The sequence below is a fragment of the Phocoena sinus genome, chromosome 9 (assembly GCF_008692025.1).
Source record: "Phocoena sinus isolate mPhoSin1 chromosome 9, mPhoSin1.pri, whole genome shotgun sequence".
In the NCBI taxonomy this organism is placed as follows: Eukaryota; Metazoa; Chordata; class Mammalia; order Artiodactyla; family Phocoenidae; genus Phocoena; species Phocoena sinus.
This window is the reverse complement of record NC_045771.1, coordinates 4601888-4626711: the sequence shown is the minus strand read 5'-3', so window position 1 is coordinate 4626711 and position 24824 is coordinate 4601888. Positions and strand designations below refer to the sequence as shown.

Sequence of the window (24824 nt, the reverse complement as noted above, 5' to 3'; positions counted from 1 at the left end):
GAAGTAATGTTTGCACAGTGGTTTCTATATAAGCATTTTTTATATTAAAAGTATAAAAATTATATATAATTTGGGGGTACAGAAGTATTAATAATTTTGAATCTTTAGCATGCCATTTCACGCTGAACTCTTCAGTGTACTAGAGGCCACATTATTAGAACTCTTGTCAGCATTGATTAATATTTTTGATTATTGTCAGCTTGCATTTTTAATAACTTTGACCTTAAACATTTTCTCATGTGTTTATTAGCTGTATTTTCTCTTTCGTGAATTGCCTATTCATGTCCTGTGTTTTGTACATATCAGTGTTTTATTGCTTTTCCTATTGCTGTGATTTCTATGATCTTTTTTTTTACCTAAAAGTTTCTTTTGTGATAAAATGTACATAAAATTTACCATTTTTGAACGTACAGTTTGGTGAATTGCGTACATTCACATTGTTGTGCACCCGTTACCACCATCCGTCTCCAGAACTTTCTCGTCTTCCAAACTGAAACTCTGACCCCATTGAAGAATAGCTCCCTCTTCCTGCTTCCTCCAGCCCCTGGCACCCCCCCATCCTACTTTCTGTGTCTATGACTGTAACTATTCTAGATCCTCATATAAGTGGAATCCTACAGTATTTTTCCTTTTGTGACTGGCGTATTTCACTTGGTATAATGTCTTCAGGGTTCAGCCACATTGTAGCATGTGTCAGAATTTCCTTCTTTTCAGGGCTGAATAATATTCTGTTTTATATGTATCACACTTTGTTTATACTGTGAACTCTTGCTTATAATAGACAGGAAGCTTTTGTCAGGAGCAGATACTTTTTTTCTCAATTGATTTTTTTTTTCCCTTTGTAGATTATGTTTTTGAATCTGTAAGTTTTTATGTAGTAAACCTGTTTTCCTTTGATGTTTATACATAATTTTCATCCATTTGGGATATATTTGGAACATCATTTGACACTGGACTTAAACTCGGAAGAATCCAGGAGCCAGAGTCAATCTACTTCTTGCTGGGAATGTCTCCTGTAGGCTCACTTTTTGCTTCAAACCAAATAGGCAGCTCTTAGCCAGTGGGGAAGAAATGTTCCTCGACTGTGCTCACACTTTTCATGCCTTTTTAGTCTTTTTCTCTTGATCCTTTTTTCCCCTCTGCTCAGTTTAAATGCTTTGTTTCTAAAGTTAACTTATTAAGGTGCTTGCATTTCTCTTCATGGTGAGAAAAGATTTTATAGATCTCTGTAGCTAATATATATAATTTCTTCTGGTGTGAATTACATTACTGATGGTATAGCTGACATTTATTCAGCGCTTGCTATGTGCCCTGCCCCTCCCCTCACCAAGTATTTACATGTATTCACTCATTTATTTAATCCCACCAACAACCCTGGGAGGGGGTAGTTATTAGGCCTGTTTTTCAGATGGACAGGAGGTGCTTTAAGGAGATACATTGTAGCCAGTACTGTTGGAAGGTGCAGCTATTATTCATGTGCTTTAAATGCAAGAAATCTAAAATAGTAATCATAACACAGTGCCAGCTATGTGCTGGTCGCTTTAAGGTATTAACAAACTTAATCTCAACCCCCTGAGGTAGGAATGTTAAAATAAGTTATGTTGTTGTTGGGTGACTTTCAGATCCCTTATTTACAATCTGCTTTTGATGACTTTATTATTTCTCACATATGTCTTAAGATTGCTTTCTCTCTCCCATCCAGGGAATATTATATATTGATTCTAATCACAGTAATTGAAACTTACTTGGGGCGCTGCGTTTGAGCTTTCCATCATTGCTATATAAGAGTCTAAGCTAAAGGCCCCAGCGAGCTGACAGCCAGACTTGCTTATTTGTTTGAAGCGATGACATGCACAGCACAGAATTCAAAAGGTGCAGAAGGATTTCCAGTGCACGTGTGTCTCCTTCCCAGCTCTGTGCTGCCCCCCAGATCCCCTTCCTGGAGGAAAACACCGTTACCGGTTCTTAACCAGAGATAATTGTGTGCAGGCATATGGATTATACATAAACTTGTTTTATAAAATGGTAATGAAATACACATATGGTGGTAACCTTGTTTTTTATTGTAAAACCTTTAAAAATTGTGATTAAAAACATATGAAATTTACTCCCTTAACCTTTTTTAAGTGTGTAGTTCAGAGTGTTACCTGTATTCGCATTGTTGTGTGACAGGTCTCTAGAACCTTCGCATCCTGCAGAACTGAAGCTCTGCCCATTGAACAGCTCCCTATTCCTCGCCCCCATACACCTTGATTTTTTATAAAAAAGTTGTTGATACGGAAGAACATTTAAGAATGTGTAAAGTGTGGAGATGCCTTTCTCTTTTCACTTAACTGTTTATCATAGAGATTGTTTCATACCAGCACGCAGGAAGCTCATCCTTTTTAATTGCTGCAGAGTGTAGCGTTTTATGGATGTGGCATAATTTGTTTAATCAGTTCCTAGTGATGGGCATTTAGGTTTTTTCTTTTTTAATATTTTATTTATTTATTTGGCTGTGCCGGGTCTTGGTTGCGGCATGTGGGCTCCTTAGTTGTAGCTCGCGGGCTCCTTAGTTGCGGCACGCACGTGAGATCTAGTTCTCTGACTAGGGATCGAACCCGGGCCGCCTGCGTTGGGAGCATGGAGTCCTAATCACTGGACAACCAGGGAAGTCCCAAGGTTTTTTCTGATCTTGGAAGCAATGCTGACTTTGGACCTCTCTGAGGCGTTGTTTTTTCTTGCCTAGAGAATGTAATTTGATTTTGTTTCATGGTCTTAGCTAAGAGACTTTAGTCTTTAGTGAGTTTCTCACTGGTACTTGCTGATGATTTTAGTAACAGTAACTCACCACATGCTGGGTGCTGCCATGAGCACTTTATTTAGACTCCTGTGAGGTCAGTGCTCATTACACACTGAGACAGGAAATCACTTTCTAAACTTAGTAAAATTGAAGGTGGGACAAGCTCTCCTTTTAACCGGGCTGGTGTGGCCTGCCACTGTGCGACAGGTGTGTGTGGCCTTAGTTCAGCTGTTCTACTATATGCTTTGCTTTCTGGTTTTAATGTGTTTTATTTATGTATTAGTATTTTAAGACTTATTATTTATAAAAATAATTCATAATAATTCATTAAAACTATTTTAATGTAACTATCCTTCTGTATAATATATTTACCTGTGTTTGTTTAGGTGTGATTACTTCCTACTGTGCTTAGTGATCAAGTTGGTACATTTCCACATTTTCTTACCTTTTCTTTCTTCCTCTGTCACCTGCTTTTGATTGATTATGTTAATAAACTTATTCTGCTATTTACAACTTTAGGCTTACTGATGTCTCTGATACTCTACAATAAGACAATTATCTTTTGATTCCATGGTATGAGGATATCAATGTCTATATTCTCTCCTTCCATCTATACCTCTCCTTCTGTCTGTACCTCTCAACTTGATGCTGGTTCTGTTGTTTTAATTTGTAATGTTTGCATTCTGTTCTATAGCTGTTATTCCCTGGAAAGAAAAATCTTTATTCCTACATCTTAAATGGATTAATTGCTCACTGTGAGTCTTTGGCCATACTTTCTGCATTCTTATCTTCTAATAGTTAATTCATGAAGGCTTCATAGGAACCAAATTCTCCCAAGTTCTTATATGTTTAAAGGTCCTTTGTTTTTGCAACATACTTGATTGGCAGTGTGGCCAGATGTAGAATTCTTGGGTCACACCTTCCTGCCCTGAAGACTCTGTAAGTGTGGCCCCATGTGTCCCAGTGCTACAAACGTATCTGTGTTGATGGCCAAGGCTGGCTGTACTTTTCCTGCTTTCAGGGTGTTTTAGGTGCTCGAACTAAGCATAACAAAATCCCACAGGCTGAGTGGCTTACACAGCAGACATTTGTTTTCTCACAGTTCTGGAGGCTTTAGGTCCGAGATCAGCGTGCTGTCAGGGTTGGTTTCTGGTGAGACCTTCCTTCCTGGTGTGCAGATGGCCGCCTTCCTGCTGTGTCCTCATGCGGTCTTTCCTCTGTGCGTGTGCGAGAGAGAGCTCCCTGGTGTCTCTTCCTTTTCTTACAAAGACATTGGTCCTCTCGAATTAGGGCTTCCCCCATGACCTCATTTAACCTTGATTACCTCCCCAGAGGCTTCGTCCCCAGATGCGGTCACACTGGGGGTTGGGCTTCAACATAGGTATTTTGGGAGACACAGCTCAGTCTATAACAAAGGGTAATGTGGGAGTTTTTGCCAAAAGGTCCAGAGAATTTTTATTTATTCTTTTTTTCTTTCTTTCTTTCTTTGTTTTGCAGCTTAAATATGTGATGTATAACCATATTTATTGACATGGAAAAATGTTCACAACCTATTGCTGAATGACAAAAAAGCAGGTTTATTTATTCTTTTTATCTTTCTGTAATCCTGTTAATTTCCTCCTATTTGATAATGGTTATTATTTTAAAATAGATATTTGAATTTTTTGAAATGTCTTTATCATGATTTTCATCTGCTGTATTTTTACATTTTTCTGGGTACATGTTTTTTTGCCTGCCATTTGTTTTTCCTGTTACTTTCCCCTCTTCCCTCTCTTTTTCTTTCAGTGTCTTTATATGGTCTTTGGCTGTTTTCTTTGTGTTCTTTCCTCATCTTTGAATGAGGGGAATTCTTCCTGGACAGGCTGTGTGTGTGAGTTGAGGCCGGGCGGGGGGCAGTGTCTGGGTGAAGCTGCTTCTGCCCAGCTTTTTCTGCCTCGCAGCTGATGGTAAAGATGCTTCGTCTAACCTTGCGGCCTGTGCTCTGATGGCAGGTGGGGCTTGTGGAGGGAGGCTTCTCAGCTGTTCTGCTCAAACTGGTCTTTTTCCAAGCAAGGCTCACTGCTTTTCCTCCCTCTGGAGACCTGTGTAGCTTGCCTGGGGTCTGAAGTCACCGGTGTTCCCTCTTGGCATCCTCACTCGTCTTGGTGGGGTTATTACTACCCTTGGCAACTTGCTGCCAAGCTCTTCAGTTTCAGGGTGTTTGGCTGTTACGTTATCGAAGGCAGAGTTCCCTTTTCTCTAACTTGTTCCTGTTTTGGGGTGGTTAATAAGAGCAGAAGTGTTCAGAGAGGCCTTTACTCTTCTGTGTCAAAGCTTTTTTTTTTTTTTTTTTTTTTTCGGTACGCGGGCCTCTCACTGTTGTGGCCTCTCCCGTTGCGGAGCACAGGCTCTGGACGCGCAGGCTCAGTGGCCATGGGTCACGGGCCCAGCCGCCTCGCGGCATGTGGGATCTTCCCGGACCGGGGCACGAACCCGTGTCCCCTGCATTGGCAGGCGAATTCTCAACCACTGCGCCACCAGGGAAGCCCTGTGTCAAAGCTTTTAAGCCCCGCAGCCAAAGTTCTTTAAGACAGTTTCTTTAAGTACAAATTTCTTTAGAGTACGCTCTGGGTGTGCGCTGCCTGTCAAATCAGGAAGTTGTACAGCATCCTAATTATAACATGCTTTCAGGTTAACTTTTTAATGATTCTCATATAGTTACATGAAATTTGGGTGAACACTAAATACAGTGAATGTTTTCTTACAGACAGAACCTCCACTGAACACACCAGAAAACAGAGAATATCTTGCAGAAATTATGTTTGAATCATTTAATGTACCAGGACTCTACATTGCAGTTCAGGTAAAAACAAAGTGATTTTTATGATTCCCAAATGACCGTAGCTGTCTAATAGTGGAAGAAATGGTGATTCTCAAGGCCTCTGTTGTAAGATTGTGCTGTGCGTTCTTCCTTTTCCACACCCTACACACACACCACACCCACCCCATTCAGGTTTGAACTCAAACACTGTACAGACCATGTCCTGTGATTTATATCTTTATGTTTTTACTGCTGGTATAGAGTTTGTCCAGCTTTTGTCTTTTTACATGCTTTAGAATCTAATGTATTCTTCTCTAGATGGCACGATTGATGTGATGGTCCTTTTTTGGCTTCTTTCACTTCTGATCATAAAAGAGGAAAGATACTATAATATCTGCTAAAAAACAAAACATATGTCTCTAGAGGGTTCCCCCTTTGGGATTTGGGCTCCTGTGTTTCCATGAGCTTGTAGGACTTCCTTTGAAGCTACTTGTTCTTAGTGTGGGGATTTTTGTGGTTTTGGATGTCGTTATTTTTCTGCCACCCTGTATAAGGGAATTGACTGGGATCTTAGGGAATAAATTTATAAAAAGTATCTCCTAAAGTGTCTTCTGCATATTCCAGTCCCTTCTAAGAAAAAGGAGAAGGAGTTGCATAGAAAATTAATCTGGGAGATAGCACAGGCTGTTGCCTCTGGTGATTCTCTCCGGCTTTTCTTTGCAAAACTTTGATTTATTTTATTGAAAACTTGACCCCTCCAGATGAAGTATACAAAATTTGCGTGTTAGTTGTTCAATTTGGAATTTGAATTTTGGGGGGAAGATGGAGGATAGGGAAGGGAAAGAGTTACTCGTAAGAAAGGTCTTATTGATTGAACCTGAGAACAATCAGGTGTGCAGTCCTTGGGAAGAGTTTCCCCGAATGCTGATGGTCTCTGTGTCTTTGGTGCAGGCAGTGCTGGCCTTAGCAGCGTCTTGGACCTCGCGACAAGTGGGCGAACGTACGTTAACGGGGATCGTCATCGACAGTGGGGATGGGGTCACCCATGCTATCCCAGTGGTAAGCAGAGTGTTCAGTGCTTCACTTTCTGTAGGCCTCCCCCGACTGGAGGTAAGGGGAGAAATTAAAGGAGAAAACCCTTCTGTAATTAAAATACCACTTTAGAAACCGTAACTGTACTTAGCAAAGGTAACAAGAGTCTTTAAACTCAGGTATGTGAGAAAGAAGAAGAAAACCAGTGTCTTCGGTGCTGGCAAGTTGGGATTCATGCTGGGAAATTTCTGCAATCAGGATGTCAGCAGTCATTCGGGGTCTCCAGGGCTCTGCTTGATCACCGGGGGTACATCACCAGGAGGGCCTGCCTGGCTTACGTTCTGAGCTGTCCGCTTGGGTATCAGTAGGTGTGGTGCATGACCGCTCTGAAGGATGAGCTCTGTGTTCTGTGACAAGATGTGGACGGCTTTACCCAGCTCATGCTTTAGAGAAATCGCTTCTTGTTTTTCAAATTTTATTTAAGAGCCAAGAAGGGGAGATTGTTCCTTTTGACTTGCAGAATGCTCTGCAGTGTCACTTTTTGGTTTTAATTTTCAAAATATTAGAGAAGTGATTCCTAATTCAGGTTCAAGAGACAATGTCTATATTTTTCTTTCGGTCCAGTGGACTATTTAAATGAATTATTTGAAGTTTGCTTTTTTTTTTTTTTTGCGGTACGCGGGCCTCTCACTGTTGTGGTCTCTCCCGTTGCGGAGCACAGGCTCCGGACGCGCAGGCTCAGCGGCCACGGCTCACGGGCCCAGCCGCTCCGCGGCATGTGGGATCTTCCTGGACCGGGGCACGAACCCGTGTCCCCTGCATCGGCAGGTGGACTCTCAACCACTGCGCCACCTGGGAAGCCCCTGAAGTTTGCTTTTTTGAAGATGAATCGAAGCTGCCTGCAACGGGACACACAGTGGACAGTCAGACCTCCTTTTCCTTCTCATCCTCCTCCAGGCCCCCTGCTCAGAGAGCCCTGTTACTAGTTATTTATGTATATTACAGGCATATTTTCTGCACACATGGGGGGTGTGTGTGTGTGTATAGCTCCTTTTAAAAGGTGTGGGCCCTCGGGCCGAGCTGCGGGCCGTGGGCAAAGAGCTGTAGCTCCCTTCCTGGCGCTGGCAGGGGGCGGCCCAGCAAGAGGATCGCAGCTCCTCCCAGCGTGGTCTCACACGGCAGAACATTTGGGTGAACTGGCCAGAATCACTCCTAACAAGTGCCGCTCTTTGTACAGTAAACGGGACCATTTATTGAGTACCTAACTACTGGTCCCAAACAGGGCTGTGAGCTGGACTTACTCTGTTTCATGAATTCTGTATTATAAACCCTGTTTGCCCCATATTATGGATGAAGGAACTGAGGATGAAACATGTTGCCAGATGTGTCCACGGTCACTCAGCCCACAGACGTGGAACCGGATTGAGTCCAGGTTGTTAGAAGCCGTGTCCTGCCTGCTGACCAAATTGTTGACTTTTAAATACAGGTCGATTTATAGTTGTTTTAATGATTTTATAGATAAACTTCTTCCTTTTTGTTAGAGGAAGAAAAAAATGATTGATCCATTGTTCTGAGAAACGGCAGTACTTTTTGGAAATGAACCATTTCATGTGGTTTTTCTCTTCACATTCCTGACGAAGACGTCATTTTGGTGGCTTACAGGGCATCTCCGGTTCTACTAACGGAATTGTGCCTGCGGTCATTTGAAAAGACCTCCAGGCCTGAGCTGTGCACAGAGTGGGGACTCAGTAAATGCAGTGACGCGGGCGGGGCGGGAGACTGACTTAGCATCCAGGGAGCCCTTCTCTCCTGGAGTCGCTCACACGCCGTCTGTCTCCTCTTCTTCCTAGGCAGAAGGGTATGTCATTGGGAGCTGCATCAAACACATCCCTATCGCAGGGAGAGATATTACGTATTTCATGCAACAGCTGCTGAGGGAGCGGGAGGTGGGGATTCCTCCGGAGCAGTCGCTGGAGACTGCCAAAGCCATCAAGGTAAAAGCAGGAGCAAACGGGGCTGGCTTGCGGGTGAGAGAGGTGTTTGGGTGCTTCCCTTGCCGCTGAGACCCCCCGCCCTCACCTTCCTTCCTCCCCACTCCCCACGAATGTGGGTCTCGATCTTTTTACGCTTGTGGAGCTTCCAGCTACACATGAGAACAGCTCGATCGCTGGGATTGAGCGCCCTACGCAGTACAGCATCGTTTCATTGGCGCCCGAGCAGGTAGAACCTTCAGTTAGCTGGACGTGTCTCCCACGTCTCCCTTCAAGTTCATTTCTAGAATAAGGAACAGGCAGCAGCAGCAGCGACCGTTAGGAATCCTGTGAGGTCAGCCAGTATTCACACTGACTCCCAGTACCTGTAGTCTGTGGTTCTGTGCCCTGTGAGTTACCGTTCAGAGTAATGCTGTTCTAGGGTGGGATCATAAAGCAGAATCCACATGTAGTTTCCAGACTGTAATTACCATGCCGGAAAAGTTACAGGAGGTTTTACAATTAAATCCATAAGAGTAGAAGAAAAATGGCTCATTGTTCCTTTTTTAAAATGCCCGCTTGACCCGATCCATCAGTCTGGTCTTTGTACGACTCTGTATGTAGCAGTTGACAGACCCTGTTGAAAGGAGCTTTCTTTTCAGGTTGCAAAATTAGGACAAATTATTGTGTTTTTTTAAGCCAAAATGCAAGAGATTCTTAGTAATACAAGCGTGATCTTCATATAGATGAGGAGCAAGGGTTGTGTTTGCTTCTGCAGAAGAATTTAAATGTGGGGACGACACATGGCCTTGAGCATACACTTAGCTTCTGAGCCGCAGGGGAGTCTAGCCTGTTCTCCCGTGCCCCCGTCGCTGCTCCCTGGGTCCTAAGCACCCAGGACCGGGCTGGCTAAAAGGAAAGGAAGCATGGGGCGGGGGCGGGACGCCCGCGTTTCACCCGCCACTCCTGGTGAACACAGGTGTTTTGAGCCCGGGCGCACTGGCAGTGGTCAGGGCTCCTGGGAGGAGGGGCCCGCTGCCCCGTGTGCCCAGGACGGGAGCACCTCGAATGCCCAGCCAAGGCACCAGGGCCCGTCCTTTCCTTCTGGTGGGAAGGTTATAGAAGCAACATAAGACTTTCTTTTTAGAATAAAATATTTCCCCAACTTTCCCTCTTCCTCTCCTTGCCTTTCTTCAAGGAAAGAGATTTGGATCTCTGATCCAGGTTCCCTCACCACGCCCTCTTTCACAAATGGGTGGATGTGGGGTGAGCAGAGCCCTGAGTGTGATGATCGAGAGGCATTTCCTTCACTTGCTGGCTCTCTGGGGTCCGGTTCTGGCCCTGAGCCCGGAGCTGGCCCAGTCCGGCCCTGACAGTGTGTCGCTCAGCAGTGAAGGTCAGGCGTGCGAGAGACTCCTTGTGTTCTCGCAGGTGAGCTGCCCCGACCCTGCTGTTCGTTCTCGCCTCACTTCTCTCTGTGATGGAGGAGATCCTGGAAAGGGTGGTTAGAGCCCCTGCATCCTGTCACTCCCAGGGTCACAGGTGGGCCCGAGGCTGGTGGGCTCTGGCACACACTGTCCTTGCAGCGGGAGTCCAGAACTTAGGGCTGATGGGGCTGCTCTCCGTCCAGCTTCAAGGAGGCGTTTCATGCCATCAGTTGAGCCAGCTGAGGTGCCCTAAGAAGTTGACCAGGCAATGTAATGTTTCTGTCTCCAGTCTGTAGATTTAAAGTCATGTGGACTGACTCGCTCTGTTGTCAATGAGCAGGGTTGTGTAGCTTATAATTCGACAAAGTATATCAAGGATGGTATTAGGATCTGTTTCAGGGATTCTCAGAAACTTTAAACTTAATATCATGAAAAGACCTTCAGAGGTCCTTCTAAAATGTGTAGTGAGCTCCAGCTGTGTGCCTGGTGTTGCGCAAAGCCCACCTTGCCCACAGGCAGCTTACTTTCAGAATCTGCCACCCAAGTGCCACCTGCTGCTTTGCTGAGGTTAGCTCTCAGGACAGATGATCGACCCAGAGATCCCCAGTCGAGCGTCACCAGATGCTGAGGAGACACTTCCCACCTGTCAGGCTGGTCCGGTGCTGGGGTGGAAACCATGAGTGGCTTCTCGTGTATGGGCGTACGGCAACTCCATCCTGCCTAAGTGGGCCTTTTCTTTTGTCCGTGGTACCTGCCGCCTTCTAGCGTGCTGTGTCACTTACTTACATATCATGGCTGTCACTTTACTCTCTTGACTTAGCCAGAGCGTATGCTCCAGTGGGCAGGGGTCTGTGTGTGTTTTGTTCACTTGCGCATCCCGTGTGCCTAGGCACTGAGTGAATACTGTCGTGGAGCTGATGACCATGCTGTGTCGGGCTGCACAGCAGGTTCACGACCCACCGGTGGGCCGTGGTAGGCATGGGGGTGAGATCTACTGCATTCATCGTGGGGAATGCGGTCTACTGGTGCAGGGTGGATGGCGGTGTGTGCCCGGCCAGGCGCTGTGTAGGGGCCCAGGAGGAATAAGGAACGCGGAGAGGGATACCTTTAGACATCACTTCAGATGATATGCAGCAAAATTTGATAGGGTAAGGCTGAGGTTCATAGCCGAGCTGCAAAGGAAGCAGATTTACAAGTCCAGAGCATAGTCATGAAAAGTCTGTGAGGCTTGGCCACACGTCCATACTGGAGTTGTGTGTGTGTGGGACTCATTTCAGGGTGTTTGATGCTGGGTACTTGTCAGAGGGCAGACTCTGGTGACATCTCTTTGTGTGTGTCTGCAGGAGAAATACTGTTACATTTGCCCTGATATTGTCAAGGAATTTGCCAAGTATGATGTGGATCCTCAGAAGTGGATCAAACAGTACACGGGGATCAATGCAGTCAACCAGAAGAAGTTCATTATAGATGTTGGCTACGAAAGGTTCCTGGGCCCTGAGATTTTCTTTCACCCGGAGGTAAGATGTTAGCTTTTTGAGTGTGAGGTATGGCACATGTGGAGCGATACTGCCACCTCATGTGTGTACGGAGAGTCCCCAGTGGGGTTTCCTGAGCAGCTCTCAGGCCGCCTGTTGTGAGGACGCTGGGATACACGCTGCACCCTCTGCAGCTCTTACAGCCCCTGTGCAGGTTGCCTGCTTGACTGATGCCCCTCTTTAGACTTGGTTCTCCGTTAGAGATAATGAGTGATTAGGGAGAAGCTTTAAGAGCAATAGAAGATAATGGAAATGAAATTAATCCATAGTAATATGAAAACTAGTTAATCCCGGGGACTGAATGCAATCTGCCTTTGTATGGGAGTAGGGTAACATGTAACATGTAACCTTTCCATCCTTGGTGATGGTCCATCCTAGTTGCAGCTTTTAACCCCAGACAGTTGGTCCTGCTGTGTTCCCTGCTGCAAGTTAGTTAAAGCTTCTGTCTGAGGACTAACCTTTCCATTAGTTAGATGGGCTTTAGGAATTACAGATATCATCATTTTAACTATAGTCACAAAGAATTATTATTACTTTTGCAGAAGCAGTCATCAAGAGGCAACATTTTAAGGTTTAAAGAAAGTGGATTTTATTTGTATTTTGGTATATTTTTCTGCCTAATTCAGTTTACATTTGATAGGTAGGTTACAAGCTGCTGCCTGTTTTTAGATGTGTATGACCATTTTGTATAGGGAAATGGCACACAATGTATGCCTTACTATAATCTAATAATCATGGCTTTGATATTACTGATTTAAAATAGACATAAAACCGAAAATGTCCAGTGAGCAGCTGGTGAGCAACTGGATGTTACCTTCTTCCCCTCGAGTACGTTAAAGCATTCCTTGATTTTTAAAGTGTATTTAAAGTTTTTTTAAGTTGAATTATTTATACTTTAACTTACTTAACTTACGGAATTGAATCCAAGACTGTTTACTCAGTGACATGATTGCTACCATATTGACTGTTTCATTTAAAAGCCACCCCCCCGCCCCGAACCCTCCCCAGGCTTCTAGCTCAGGTTTACAGTGTGATCTTTCATTGACTGTGTTTTTTTCTTATATCATGGCTAGTTTTTTCATGATGTTAATATTCATAAGTGGTATACTTATTGTGCATTCGTGGCATTTTCATTACATGTCACATACATCATGCACACGCGTTTCACACTCTGACAGCAGGATTCACCGTGTGTCCTAATGCAGAGCTGGTCTGTTTTTGCTACTCTTTGATGTTTTCCCCTTGCTGACCCCACACATGTCATCTCCTGAGGGCACGTGTCACCATCACCCCATGCACAGTCACTTGGGTTCTTCTAACGTGAACATTTGACGTAGTCATTCCAGTGTGACGGTTTTAAAGGTATAGTACATTCTGTATTTGTTAAAGTTACTTTTTAAAAAGGTTATTGAGAGAAATGTGTAATGTTTCTTTTATGTTTATACGAAATTCAGTTTGCCAACCCAGACTTTATGGAGTCCATCTCGGACGTTGTTGACGAAGTCATTCAGAGCTGCCCCATCGATGTCCGTCGTCCGCTGTATAAGGTATAAGCTGCCTGGGTAAGGTGCTCGGGTTCATTGCACAGTTAAAGGCCCAGCGTTCTTGGAATAATAGGTTCTTAACGTCAGTCTGCAGATGTTCCTGCTTCACTCCTGTCTTACAGGATTTGTTAAAGGCCAGCATACTGGCGAAATATTTTTCTTGGAGTGGAGGTGACTCAAATGTTTGGAAATAGGACTCAGCTCACCAGAAGTGTTTAAGTATTCTCATGGCTTTATTCTTACCTGGCCAGCTGTATTTTAAACTGGACAGCTTTAACCTTATGTATCGATGGAAAGATGAAGGGTATCCTTCCCCTCATGGTTTCCATGAATTCACTGGTCTTGCTTCATGCATATTGAGGTTTGTGCCCAATGTGCTGTTGCCAGGAAGAGGTCAGAGCCTGAAATGAAGCAGTCAGGTAGAAAATACTCATGTAATTTTCGGCCCTCAGCCTCTGCCCTGTCTTAACCTTCTCAGCCCAGGGACCTGAGTTTAAAGAGGAGCATATCAGGCTCAGGAGTGAGGGCTTAATAAATTTTGTTTCATCTACACAATGGGATACTACGCAGTCTTTAAAAAGAGTGAGGTGAATCAGTGTAAATTCAAATGAAAAGATGTCTGTAGTTTACATTGTTAAGTGAAAAAGCAAGTTGTAAAGTTTACACGTAGTATTATTTTATTTAAAAATATAGTTTGCATATATATATTGAAAAGGTTTTGAATGAATGCTAAACTCTTAAAGAAAATAACATCTTTGGGGGTAGAAGATGCATAACTTTTACCTTCTACTTCTTGTGTTTTAAGATTGAAATTTTAGAGTTAACAAATGTTATTTTTATTATTGGAAAACATTTTCCTATGTAGACAACTTTTTATGGGTGAAAACAAATTATAATTCTATTTTTACTGTTACATGTCCTTAATTAAACAGCTCTCTCCTCCAACAAAATGTGCAAGAAAGGGAAACTAGAGACAGGTGGGAGTATTAGTAAGTTTAGTAAAATACATGCCTTGCTCTCCCTACTTCTTAAATCTCACTTAACATCAGCTGTGTCTTCTTGTCCATGAAAGCAAGGAACAGGTGTGCACTCTTTAGTCTTTTTTTTTTTTTTGCGTTATGCGGGCCTCTCACTGCTGTGGCCTCTCCCGTTGCGGAGCACAGGCTCCGGATGCGCAGGCTCAGCGGCCATGGCTCACGGGCCCAGCCGCTCCGTGGCATGTGGGATCTTCCCAGACCGGGGCACGAACCTGTGTCCCCTGCATCGGCAGGCGGACTCCCAACCACTGCGCCACCAGGGAAGCCCCACTCTTTAGTCTTTATTTCATCCTAACGGAAAAGAAACTTCTGCCAGCAGTTACAGATTGTTCATGGGTGAGATTTTTTCTCATCAGACAGTGTAGTTCACTTTCAGTACATTTACAGGAAGTAGAGATGGCCTTGTAACCTGGGCTCCTTGTTTAATAGATGATGGCCCTGAGCCCCAGAGATGGGAAAAGGAAGCAAAACTAGAGGGACCTGGGTCAAGTGGAGCAAACTGGTCTTGGACTTCTAAAAAAAATTATTGAGGTATAGTTGATGTACAATATTATGTAAGTTTTAGGTGTATAACATAGTGATTTGCAATTTTTAAAGGCTATATTCCATTCCTAGTTATAAAATATTGGCTATATTCCCTGTTTTTTTACAGTATATCCTTGTAGCCTGTTTATTTTATACATAGTAGTTTGTACCTCTTAATCCCGTACTCCTGTCTTGCCCCTCGCCCCTTCCCTCTCTCCACTGGGAACCATTAGTTTGTTCTGTATATCTGTGAGTCTGCTTTTTTATTGTTATGTTCACTGGTTTGTTTTCTTTTTAAGATTCCACATATAAGTGAGCTCATATAGTATTTGTCTTTCTCTGATTTGTTTCACTTAGCATAATACCCTCCAAGTCCATCCATGTTGCTGCAAATGGCAACATTTCATTCTTATTTATGGCTGAGTAATATTCCCTTGTGTATGTATGTATATGTGTATATATATATATATATATATATATATACACACACACACACCACATTTTCTTTATCCATTCATCTGTTGATGGTCGCTTAGGTTGCTTCCATATCTTGGCAATTGAAAGTAATGCTGCTATGAACTTAGGGGTGCATATATCTTTTTGAGTTAAGTCTTGTCTTTTCTTTTCTTTTCTTTTCTTTTCTTTTCTTTTCTTTTCTTTTCTTTTCTTTTCTTTTCTTTTCTTTTCTTTTCTTTTCTTTTCTTTTCTTTTCTTTTCTTTTCTTTTCTTTTCTTTTCTTTTCTTTTCTTTTCTTTCTTTTCTTTTCTTTTCTTTCTTTTCTTTTCTTTTCTTTTCTTTTCTTTTCTTTTCCGCTGGCCTCTCACTGCTGTGGCCTCTCCTGTTGCGGAGCACAGGCTCCGGACACGCAGGCTCAGCAGCCATGGCTCACGGGTGCAGCCGCTCCGCGGCATGTGGGATCTTCCCGGACTGGGGCACGAACCCGTGTCCCCTGCATCGGCAGGCAGACTCCCAACCACCGTGCCACCAGGGGAGCCCCAAGTGTTTTCATTTTTTTTGGATAAATACCCAGAAGTGGAATTGCTAGATCATTAGGTAGTTCTATTTTTAGCTTTTCGAGAAACCTCCATACTGTTCTCCATAGTGGCTGCACCAATTTACATTCCCACCAACAGTGCACAAGGGTTCCCTTTTCTCCACACCCTCTCCGACATTTGTTTTTGTGGTATTTTTGATGATAGCCATTCTGACAGGTGTGAGGTGACAGCTCATTGTGGTTTTAATTTGCATTTCTCTGATGATTTCACGTGCCTTTTGGCCATCTGTATGTCTTCTTTGGCAAAACGTCTGTTCATATCCTCTGCCCATTTTTTGATTGGGTCGTTTGTTTTTTCTCATGTTGAGTTGTATGAACTGTTTATATATTTTGGATATTAACCCCTTATCAGTCGTATCATTTGCAAATATTTTCTCCCATTCAATCGGTTGTCTTTTCGTTTTATTGATGGTTTCCTTTGCTGTGCAAACGTTTTAAGTTTAATTAGGTCCCATTTGTTTATTTTTGCTTTTATTTTCTTTGCTTTGGGAGACAGATCCAAAAAATATTGCTATGATTTATGTCAAAGAGTGCTCTGCCTATGTTTTCTTCTAGGAGTTTTATGGCCTCTGGTCTTACATTTAGATCTTTAAAACATTTTGAGTTGATTTTTGTACATGGGATTAGAGAGTGTTATAATTTCATTCTTTTATATGTAGCTGTCCAACAAACAGTTGAGTTTTGAGAAGGGTTAAGCTCCGGGTAGGATCACTTAGCTAAGTGGCAGGGTTGGATTTTGAGTCCACTTGCCACACCTTTGAAAACTCGTGCTGTTTCCACCACATCACACTGAAGATTATGTAAAATGTGGCAGGAAGACGATTCCTCAAAGAGGGAAACCCTGTCTCGACTGCTTCACCCCCTGGAAAAGTCATTTCTTCCTTGAGGTGTTCGAGGGCTTTCTGCTTGGCCCTGGTTGCCTGGCCCTGCTCCGCCAGCCATGTTAGTGCTTCTGTGTGGGACCTTGGCCGAGTTACGGCAGGCTTGCGAGTGGTTTAGGATCTCAGTAGGCTTGGTGGGGGGCTGACTGAGGGTGGGCCGTGTTTTTCTCCTTTGTCGGGCTCTGTACCCCGTGGGGAAGGAGGGACACAGCGGGGCCCGGTCTGCGCTGCCACCCAGCAGGTGAGAAGCTAACCCTGGCGTCTCGGTGCTCGCAGCACACGTTCACTTGTGTGTTCACGGACTGTCCCCTGTGAGGCGGCTCCCCTGGAGTGTCACCCTGGTGGTCACCTCTGCGGGGGAGCCGGCTGGCAGGCATCTGGCTCCCGCCTGTGGCCTGTCGCTGCCACGTGGCCCAGCCACACTGCCAGCCCTGGGCGTGGGGAGGGTGAGGACTGTCTGCTGGCACCTCCGCCACGGCCACCACGAAAGGGACTTGTTTCCAGAACAAAGGGCTTGATGAGTGAATGCAAGTGTAACATCGAAGCCTAAACATGCCCTTTCCTGCGTGTTTGCCTGCTAGGTAATAATGGCTGTCGTCATGCTTTTCCCCGTGGTGGTTTTAGACCAGGGGTTGGCCAGCTCTTTCTGCAAAGGGCCAGATGGTAAGTATTTTCAGCTTTGTGGGCCATTCGGTCTGTGTTGCTGCCAGAGAACACGTGAGTGACCAGGAGGGGCTGTGTTCCCAGGAACTTTGTATATGAAAACAGGCGTTGGGGATGTAGGTGGGAAACGCGATTCTCACACTTTCCGGCTCAGGCCTCACGCACTCATTCGCTGACTGCAGCCAGGGCTGCTGTTGGGAAAGGCTCCTCTCACCGCATGGCCCTGTGGCCCCCGCCGGCCACTGTTCTGCCCCCTCGTGTCCAGAGGCCGTCACCGCGTGTTCCGGGCTCCGGGGGCAGCATCCATGGCGGGCGGCCTTGTTCTTCGGATTCGCTCTGGACTTTTGGTTCCGCTTTCCTCCTCCTCCTCCAGAGTTTAGCCGTGAGCTTGCTGTGGAAAGAACCTTCCACCGTGACATCTGTGTTCATGAAATGCACAGATGTACAGTTTGTGGGATTTTGAAAGTAATTAGAGACATAGTACGTACAAGTGCTCCTGCAGAGCACGTGGATATCTTGCTCTGGAGAGCTGTGTTCACGTGTCTTTAGGTAGCACGTCTTTCCTCTCCAGTCTTACTGTTACTTTGTCATTCCCTCCTCTGTTACCGATGTTTCTTCCTACCTGCTGGGCTCCCTTTTGTCAGTGTCCCAGACACGTGCCGTGGGGCTTAAAAAGTACTCAGTAACCACTAAAGAAGTAGGAAGCAGGTTCGTACCCAAAGAAACTCATGATTGCCCACAGGAAGCAGCCCGTCTGCTGTGCCCTGCTGGATTCCGTGCCCGGGCAAGGTGCCCCTCCAGGAGGCTGGTTTCCTGACTCCTGCCTCCGTGCACTGTCCCCGCAGTGCCCACAGGCTCAGACGGGCGGCCGAGGTGGCCAAACCAGCCAGAGGGGAAGCCACAGGCCCCGCGGGAAGGGCTCTGAGGCTGCTGCTTGGTGCCCTGAGCTCTGCTTCTCAGCCTCAGAGGAAGGGGTCTCCCTGTTGCCTCACCTGCTCCCAAAGGCGCTGTCTGGACCAGTCGGGCCTGGACCTCTTATGTTTCCCAGGCTCAGTCTTGGGAACTGTAGGTGGAGTTGCTTATGGAGAAGCGGGCAGGAGGAAGCACCCGAGACCTTCTTGGTCCTGAGTTAACACCTTCCTCAGGCTGGTGTACAAGGGAAAGAAGTCGGTGGAGAATGAAATGTGACTTTGAAAATTTAGAATCTTCAAAAACGTAAAACAGTTTTTTTGGACAAAAGGAGTTATAATCTAATTTTTATTTCAGTCTGGCCTGTAGATCAGAAGGGTATTCACATACCCCCTTTTTCTGTTCAGTCTCTAAGTATGATGGAGGTCGGGTCTGGAGGGGACTCGTGTGTGAGAGCCAAGTCTGGGAGGCCTGTGATTTCCCCATGAAGCCAAGTCATTGCAAGCAGCAGGTGCTGCTTGAAACAAGACATTTTCGGCCCTGGCTGTCCATGGGCGTCACCCCAGTAGCATTAAAATATACTGATGTCTGGGTCCCACCCCCAGATATTCTGATGTAACTGTTTTGGGCATCCGGATTTTAAAAGCTTTCCAGATGATTTTCATGTGCAGCTAAATTGAGAACCACTGTTAGCAGCCAGTTCGCTCTGGGGTTAGTCAGCGTTCAGTAGCTCTCCTGCTTTACTCGAGGGCAAAGCCAATTTTGAGTTGCTTTGTAACGCAGCTGGGTCTCTACTAAATACAAGACACTATTGTTAACTTAGAGGATTTAAGTATGTATGAGAGATGGATCTTGTCTTCAAGAGCTTATAAAAACGCTAAAAATAATACTGAAATAATTCTCACGGGAACCACCACAAGCTAAATGTCGTTTATTGAGGTGTCATGGAAATTTAATGAGAGGGGCTCAAGGAGGGCTTGGAGAAGGTGGCGGGGAGCTGGTCTGAGGGCTCGGCCTGCAGAGATGAGGTGGGGGTGCAAGCCGGGGGGGAGCACTTGGCATAGGTGGGAGCGCGGGCACAGGGCAGAGGCTGCAGAACCCTGCTCCGGGTGGAGCCCAGAGTGGTACTGAAGGTGGTGGGCACCAAGTCCAGGAGGGAGAGCGGGGCTGGCAAATAAATATTTTTAGACCTGCTTTGGCAGTGGGCTGGGGGTTGTTAAAACATCTCATTCGTTGTGTTTGTCAAGCAGACGTGACTGCATCTTGATGTGGTTCAAGGAATGATTTTTCTGGAACAGATTGCTTGAATTGGGTTCTATGTAAGTATGTTAATACCTTTTAAATCGGAGGAGCTATTGCAAAGTGAGTTATATATGTATTTTTATTCTTAATGGTGAATGAGTTGAAATATCTTTAATACTTGAGAGAGCGAAATACACATTTTAAGACGTTATTGGTTTGTTCAACCCTTTTCACAGTAGGCCTTCTATTCAGGTGAGATTCCCAAGTGCAGTGTGACGTGTGAGCAGATGAGCGGGTGGTTTGGGGCCAGGTGGTGGACAGAGCAGGCCCAGGGCTTGCTGGTCCAGTCCCGGCTCCACGCGCACCCCCATAGTTGATGCTTCCTGCCCAGGTGTCCAGGAATGGCGGGATCCGTGTGCCGCTGGGGAGGGAAGAGTGATGTCACAGTTGAGCACTGACCTGCCAGGTGGAGAGGAACTTCCAGAGGCTTATTGTTATGAGAGAGTGAGGAGGGGCCGATGGTGACTGTTTTGACACCGTTTTGACAACGTTGAGCAAATGTGCACTGAGCCTCCAAGGAGGGCCCAGCCTCACGTGGGCACCGGGATAGACCCTGACGGGAGTGTGTCGGGCTTGAGGCCAGTGCCTCATTCTTGCGCTCAGGGCCTCTGGCTCCTTGGAAGAGGCCCCATCCGCGTTAGGGAGGACGCTCTTAGCGTTTACCACATCTGCAAAGTACCTTCACAGCAACACCAAGGTTGCCGTGTGGGTCAGTCATTGGGTGCTGTGGCTAGACCAAGCTGACACACAGAGTTAACCATCCAAGAAGCCAGGAAGGAGCAGTCAAAGAGAGAAGAGAAAGAACACTCTGGGAGTCAAGGGGAGACAGCTGCCATCAGCCGTGTCAGGTGACGCCCAGAGGTCACCCAGGATGAGGGTCGAGGTGAGGATGCGGGCAGAGGCCAGGTTACAGCAGCTGAGGGGAGAAGAGGAGTCACCGGGGGAGGAGACATGCAGGTAATTCTCGGAAGACATTTGTCGTCGGTTGTTACGTCTCCTACGGTCAGGCAGCCGTTTTGAGCCAGCTTGGAGTTGGATTTCCTCTAGGACAGGGCGGGGCATCCTACGGCCCACCTTTGAGAAGTAAGTTTGTTCAAACTTTGCTGGGATTGCGGTCTTTGGGTTCTGTCTGAGAGTAAAAAAGCTCTTGTGCCGTCCAGTGCTTAAGAATCCATCTTGCAACGCAGGGGACGCCGGTTTGATCCCTGGTTGGGGACTAAGATCCTACATGCCACAGGGCAACTAAGCCCTCGCACCGCAACTACTGAGCCCACGTGCCACAACTAGAGAGCCCGTGTGCCACAACTAAGACCTAACGTGGCCAAAAATAAACATTTAAAAAAAAGTTTGAGAACTGCTGTAACAGAGTAAGTTGCATGCTTCCCTAAAAAGCTGTGAATTTTTTTATTTTAAAAAAAGCTCTTGTCCCTAAAGAGGTACAAGCCTTTCAAAATTTCCACCTAGGGGTGGTTGCCGGGAGAGTTGTCATCTTAACCTGTAGCGAGCAGTGGGGGTGGAGACTTCGCTGTGAGCATCTTTGTGCCTCTGGTTAACGGAGGAATAGCATGGTGGGTAGGAGCACGGCGTGTCTGTCAGACAGGATTAGGAGTACGAATAGAGCCTCCAGCACAGAATATACTTAGCGTTACAGGACTGGGAGTTTTTGTTATTTTTAATACTATATAAGGTATTGAATGAGCTTATTATTAACATAGACTTTCTCTTTCTTGCTTAAACGTCAGGTGGCTAACAGGCTGTGTGTAGTGTTCATGATGATGTGTGCTAGGATGTTCTTTACTAGCATAAAGACAGGGCCTTTGCTTTTGTAGAGGTAGTTTACGATTGAGGCTTTTATTTGACATCATGGGATAAACAGTTACGCAGCAGAGTAAGCTGCAGTCTGTAGAAGAACGCAGTCCACACGGTGGTCTGGGTAAGCAGATAGCACAAGCCGCACTGAGTGAGGAGATGCTGTGCAAATTGGGCTCCGTGGCCTTTCAGCAGGTCAGCAGACAGCACCATAAAACACCGTCTTAGTGTAGGAAATGTAGACTCTATAGGTGAGAGAGGATGATCGTTTCTGGCTTAAAATGCATTTAGAAAATTTGAGAAGTGCCAAAGTCTTTAAGAAAGAAAACAGTAACCACTGACTTTATAAAAACGACTGAACTTTTCCCAAAGTGGTTGTATCATTCATACTTCCACCAGCGATGTGCAAGAGTTTCATTTGTTTGTGTTTTAACCTAAACTTGGTGTGTAATGGATTTGGTTTGTATGATCCTGATTACAAATGCTGTTGCCTCTCTTTTCACGTACTTATCGGTCATGTGTGCATCTTCTTTTGTGAAATGTCTGCTTGAATCTTTTGCCCATTTTTCAATTGGCTTGTTTATATTATTATTGAGTTGTAAGAGCTCTTTTTATATTCTGGATATAAGTCCTTTGTTAGAGTATGTATTGCAGATACTTCTTCCTAGTCTGTGGCTTGTCTTTTCATTTCCTTAGTGGTATCTTTTGAAGAACAGAAGTTTTCATTTTATAAAGTTCAGTTTATCAGTTTTTATTTTTTATGGTTCATGCTTTTTATGTCCGATCAAAGACATCTTTGCCTACATCATAGTCATGAAGACTTTAAGAAAATATTTTCTTCTAGAAGTTCTGTAAGTTTTAGCCCTTGCATTTAAATCTGTGATCCATACTGAGTTAAATTGTGTGTGTGAAGTAAGGTAAGTAAGCAAATGTTCATTTCTCCTCTGTGGATATTAATTATTCAGCATCATTTGTTGCAAAGACTATTCTTTTCCTGTTGTAGTATCTTGGCTACTTCGTCTAAAATCATCTGACCACGTATACACAGTGCCTACATGGCACCGTTTTTTAAAATTTTTTTATTTATTTATTTTTGGCTGTGTTGGGTCTTCGTTTCTGTGCAAGGGCTTTCTCTAGTTGCGGCGAGCGGGGGCCACTCTTCATCGCGGTGCGCGGGCCTCTCACTGTCACGGCCTCTCCCTTTGTGGAGCACAGGCTCCAGATGCACAGTCTCAGTAGTTGTGGCTCATGGGCTTAGGTGCTCCGTGGCATGTGGGATCTTCCCAGACCACGGCTCGAACCCGTGTCCCCTGCATTGGCAGGCAGATTCTTAACCACTGCACCACCAGGGAAGCCCCACAGCACCGTTTTTTTTTTTTTTTTTTTTTGCGCTACGCGGGCCTCTCACTGTCGTGGCCTCTCCCGTTGCGGAGCACAGGCTCCGGACGCGCAGGCTCAGCGGCCATGGCTCACGGGCCCAGCCGCTCCGCGGCATGTGGGATCCTCCCAGACCGGGGCACGAACCCGTGTCCCCTGCATCGGCAGGCGGACTCTCAACCACTGCGCCACCAGGGAAGCCCCACAGCACCGTTTTTATTGTTGTGTGAATGAATGAAAAAATGAATCTTATGTGTTACACCTTTGAAAGCAACGCAATGCTTCTGATCTTAACGAACAATCGTTTTCATACCCTGGTGAGTTAATTTTTAAATTAAAAAATCCATTACAGAGATATGAGAAGTAATTGCAGCAACTGACCCAAGACTGTATCCTGGACTGGAGAGAAAAATGCTAGAAAGAGTGCTAGCAGTGCAGGTGACAGAATTGGAAGAGCAGTGATGGATTTAGATAAAGTTTTTTTATCTATATAATTTATGAAGTCGAGAATTGAACTGTGAGGCTTATTCTAAGATATGATGCCCAGAATATCAAGAATGCTTTTAAATGGTGATTCTCAGTAGCAAACAGATACACAGTTTATGTGAAGGTGTTAGCAGGTGAAGAGACCTGTCTCTTCAAGAAGGTGGGGATCAGAATGCCCTTGTTTTACTCTAGTAAGGTTGCTACCTGACCTGTCCAGGACTTGGTCCTGGTTCTCTCGGCTCCTGGCCAGGTCGAGGAGGAGTGTCGGTGAGCAGGGGTGACCCCTGAGAGCAGCATGGGTTGGTGGCCCCTTGACTCTGATAGGAACCGAACCGTCTCCTGTTGTTTCTGAGCGATTTCTCCACGGGTGACCGGGTGCAGCAGTGATTATTCGTGATGTTGATCCTGGGGCAGGATGTTGTCTGAAAGATCTAGATTTGCAGTTTGTCAAGAGAAAACGGGGAGGGGTGTCGGTAGAAGATGGCCCTTTGAGAAATGGAACAGGCAGTGTGTTTTCACTTGGTTATAATTGAGGAAGAGCACCAAGAGAAAGAATTTGTGACACAGGAAGAAAAGTACAGTTTATACTTTCTCGATAGCATTAGCTCTGCTTCGGTGATCATCTTTTCACATAGATTGAAGTGTGTTATTCATACAAGCGATTGGGCACGTGTCGTGGGCAGGTCACTAGGCCAGCGTGGGCGGGTGATTTCATGCAAGGAAACCTCTGCTTTGTGTCTTTTAGAATGTTGTTCTTTCGGGGGGCTCGACGATGTTCAGGGACTTTGGACGTCGCCTGCAGAGAGACTTAAAAAGGGTGGTGGACGCCAGACTGAGACTCAGCGAGGAGCTCAGTGGCGGCAGAATAAAGGTGAGGCCCCTCGCCAGCGCAGGCCGGCGGGCGTGCCCGTCTGGGCAGCGAGGGAGAAGCGCAAGTTGCAGCCACCCTCAGCCCCCGTGTGAAGTGACATTCAGAGGTTTGTCAGCTGGACTCCGGAGCCCAGGTGTGCGGTCAGGGCGGGTACGGAGCTCGTGAGGCCGCTGTGCAGCTTTACACTGCCCGCCGACCCACGCACACCAGCAGTTTCCTTTGTGTAAGAGGTCAGGTGTGTAGTGTAATGACCAGCATCCCAAGGAGATGGGTCAGTTTACAGCGAGGAACTTTAACGTTCTTTGGGAACATTCTCATTAAACTCAGATAACTAACACGAGCAGGGCGTTCATGCTGTGTTCCTCCAAGGTAATAATTCTTAACCAGCTGGTGAATTTACTCAGTTTACCCAAGCAAGCTTGGGCTTTGGTGTGGGGTGAATGGGAGCTAACCTGTGTGTCCTCACCTAGTGGGATCACACTGTTGCCAAAGTGTAATTTTTATAGTAATTTTGGGGCACTTAGTGTTATTTGGAATTATCTCTAAATGCTAAAACATCTAATTTGTTCAGTTAAAAAAAAGCAGTTGGGTTATTTGCTTGGATATTTTACTTTTTAAAATGCCTTTAGATAGAGGTAACCTGCCCTTGACTTGTGTGCTTTGTTCTTTGCACCTTCTGGGGCTGGGCCGGGGTGGGGGGTGGGAGGGGGCTGGGGGCCAGGTGGATTTGGCAGCAGGAGCGGCTGAGAACCTTCCTTTCAGGGCGGAGTGCAGAGGTGCTTGAACCTGAGGGCAGGGCTTGCGGGATGGGAGGAGGCCC

General features: G+C 45.6%; 1 protein-coding gene and 1 long non-coding RNA gene across 22 annotated transcripts in view; one reads left to right on the top strand and one right to left on the bottom strand.

The window, feature by feature from the left end:
* ACTR3B (actin related protein 3B) overlaps nt 1–24824 on the top strand; it is an 80203-nt gene that overhangs the window by 35776 nt on the left and 19603 nt on the right. For 4 of the 21 annotated variants that reach the window (XM_032642689.1, XM_032642683.1, XM_032642690.1 and 1 more), the window contains 7 exons: nt 5529–5624; nt 6534–6641; nt 8465–8608; nt 11355–11528; nt 13001–13093; nt 17169–17250; nt 23879–24004. In XM_032642689.1, coding sequence (XP_032498580.1) covers nt 5529–5624; nt 6534–6641; nt 8465–8608; nt 11355–11528; nt 13001–13093; nt 17169–17250; nt 23879–24004 — 823 coding nt within the window. Of the gene's footprint in view, nt 1–1702; nt 1873–1902; nt 2026–4279; nt 4358–5528; nt 5625–6533; nt 6642–8464; nt 8609–11354; nt 11529–13000; nt 13094–14556; nt 14659–17168; nt 17251–19409; nt 19479–23878; nt 24005–24824 lie in introns of those variants that run through there. The other 17 variants (XR_004351383.1, XR_004351384.1, XM_032642686.1 and 14 more) reach the window with 9 other exon arrangements.
* Nucleotides 2871–24669, bottom strand: LOC116759227. Its single transcript, XR_004351386.1, has 3 exons — nt 24126–24669; nt 9486–9489; nt 2871–2883 (listed from the first exon to the last, which is right to left on the bottom strand). It is a non-coding gene; the product is annotated as an uncharacterized LOC116759227 (long non-coding RNA).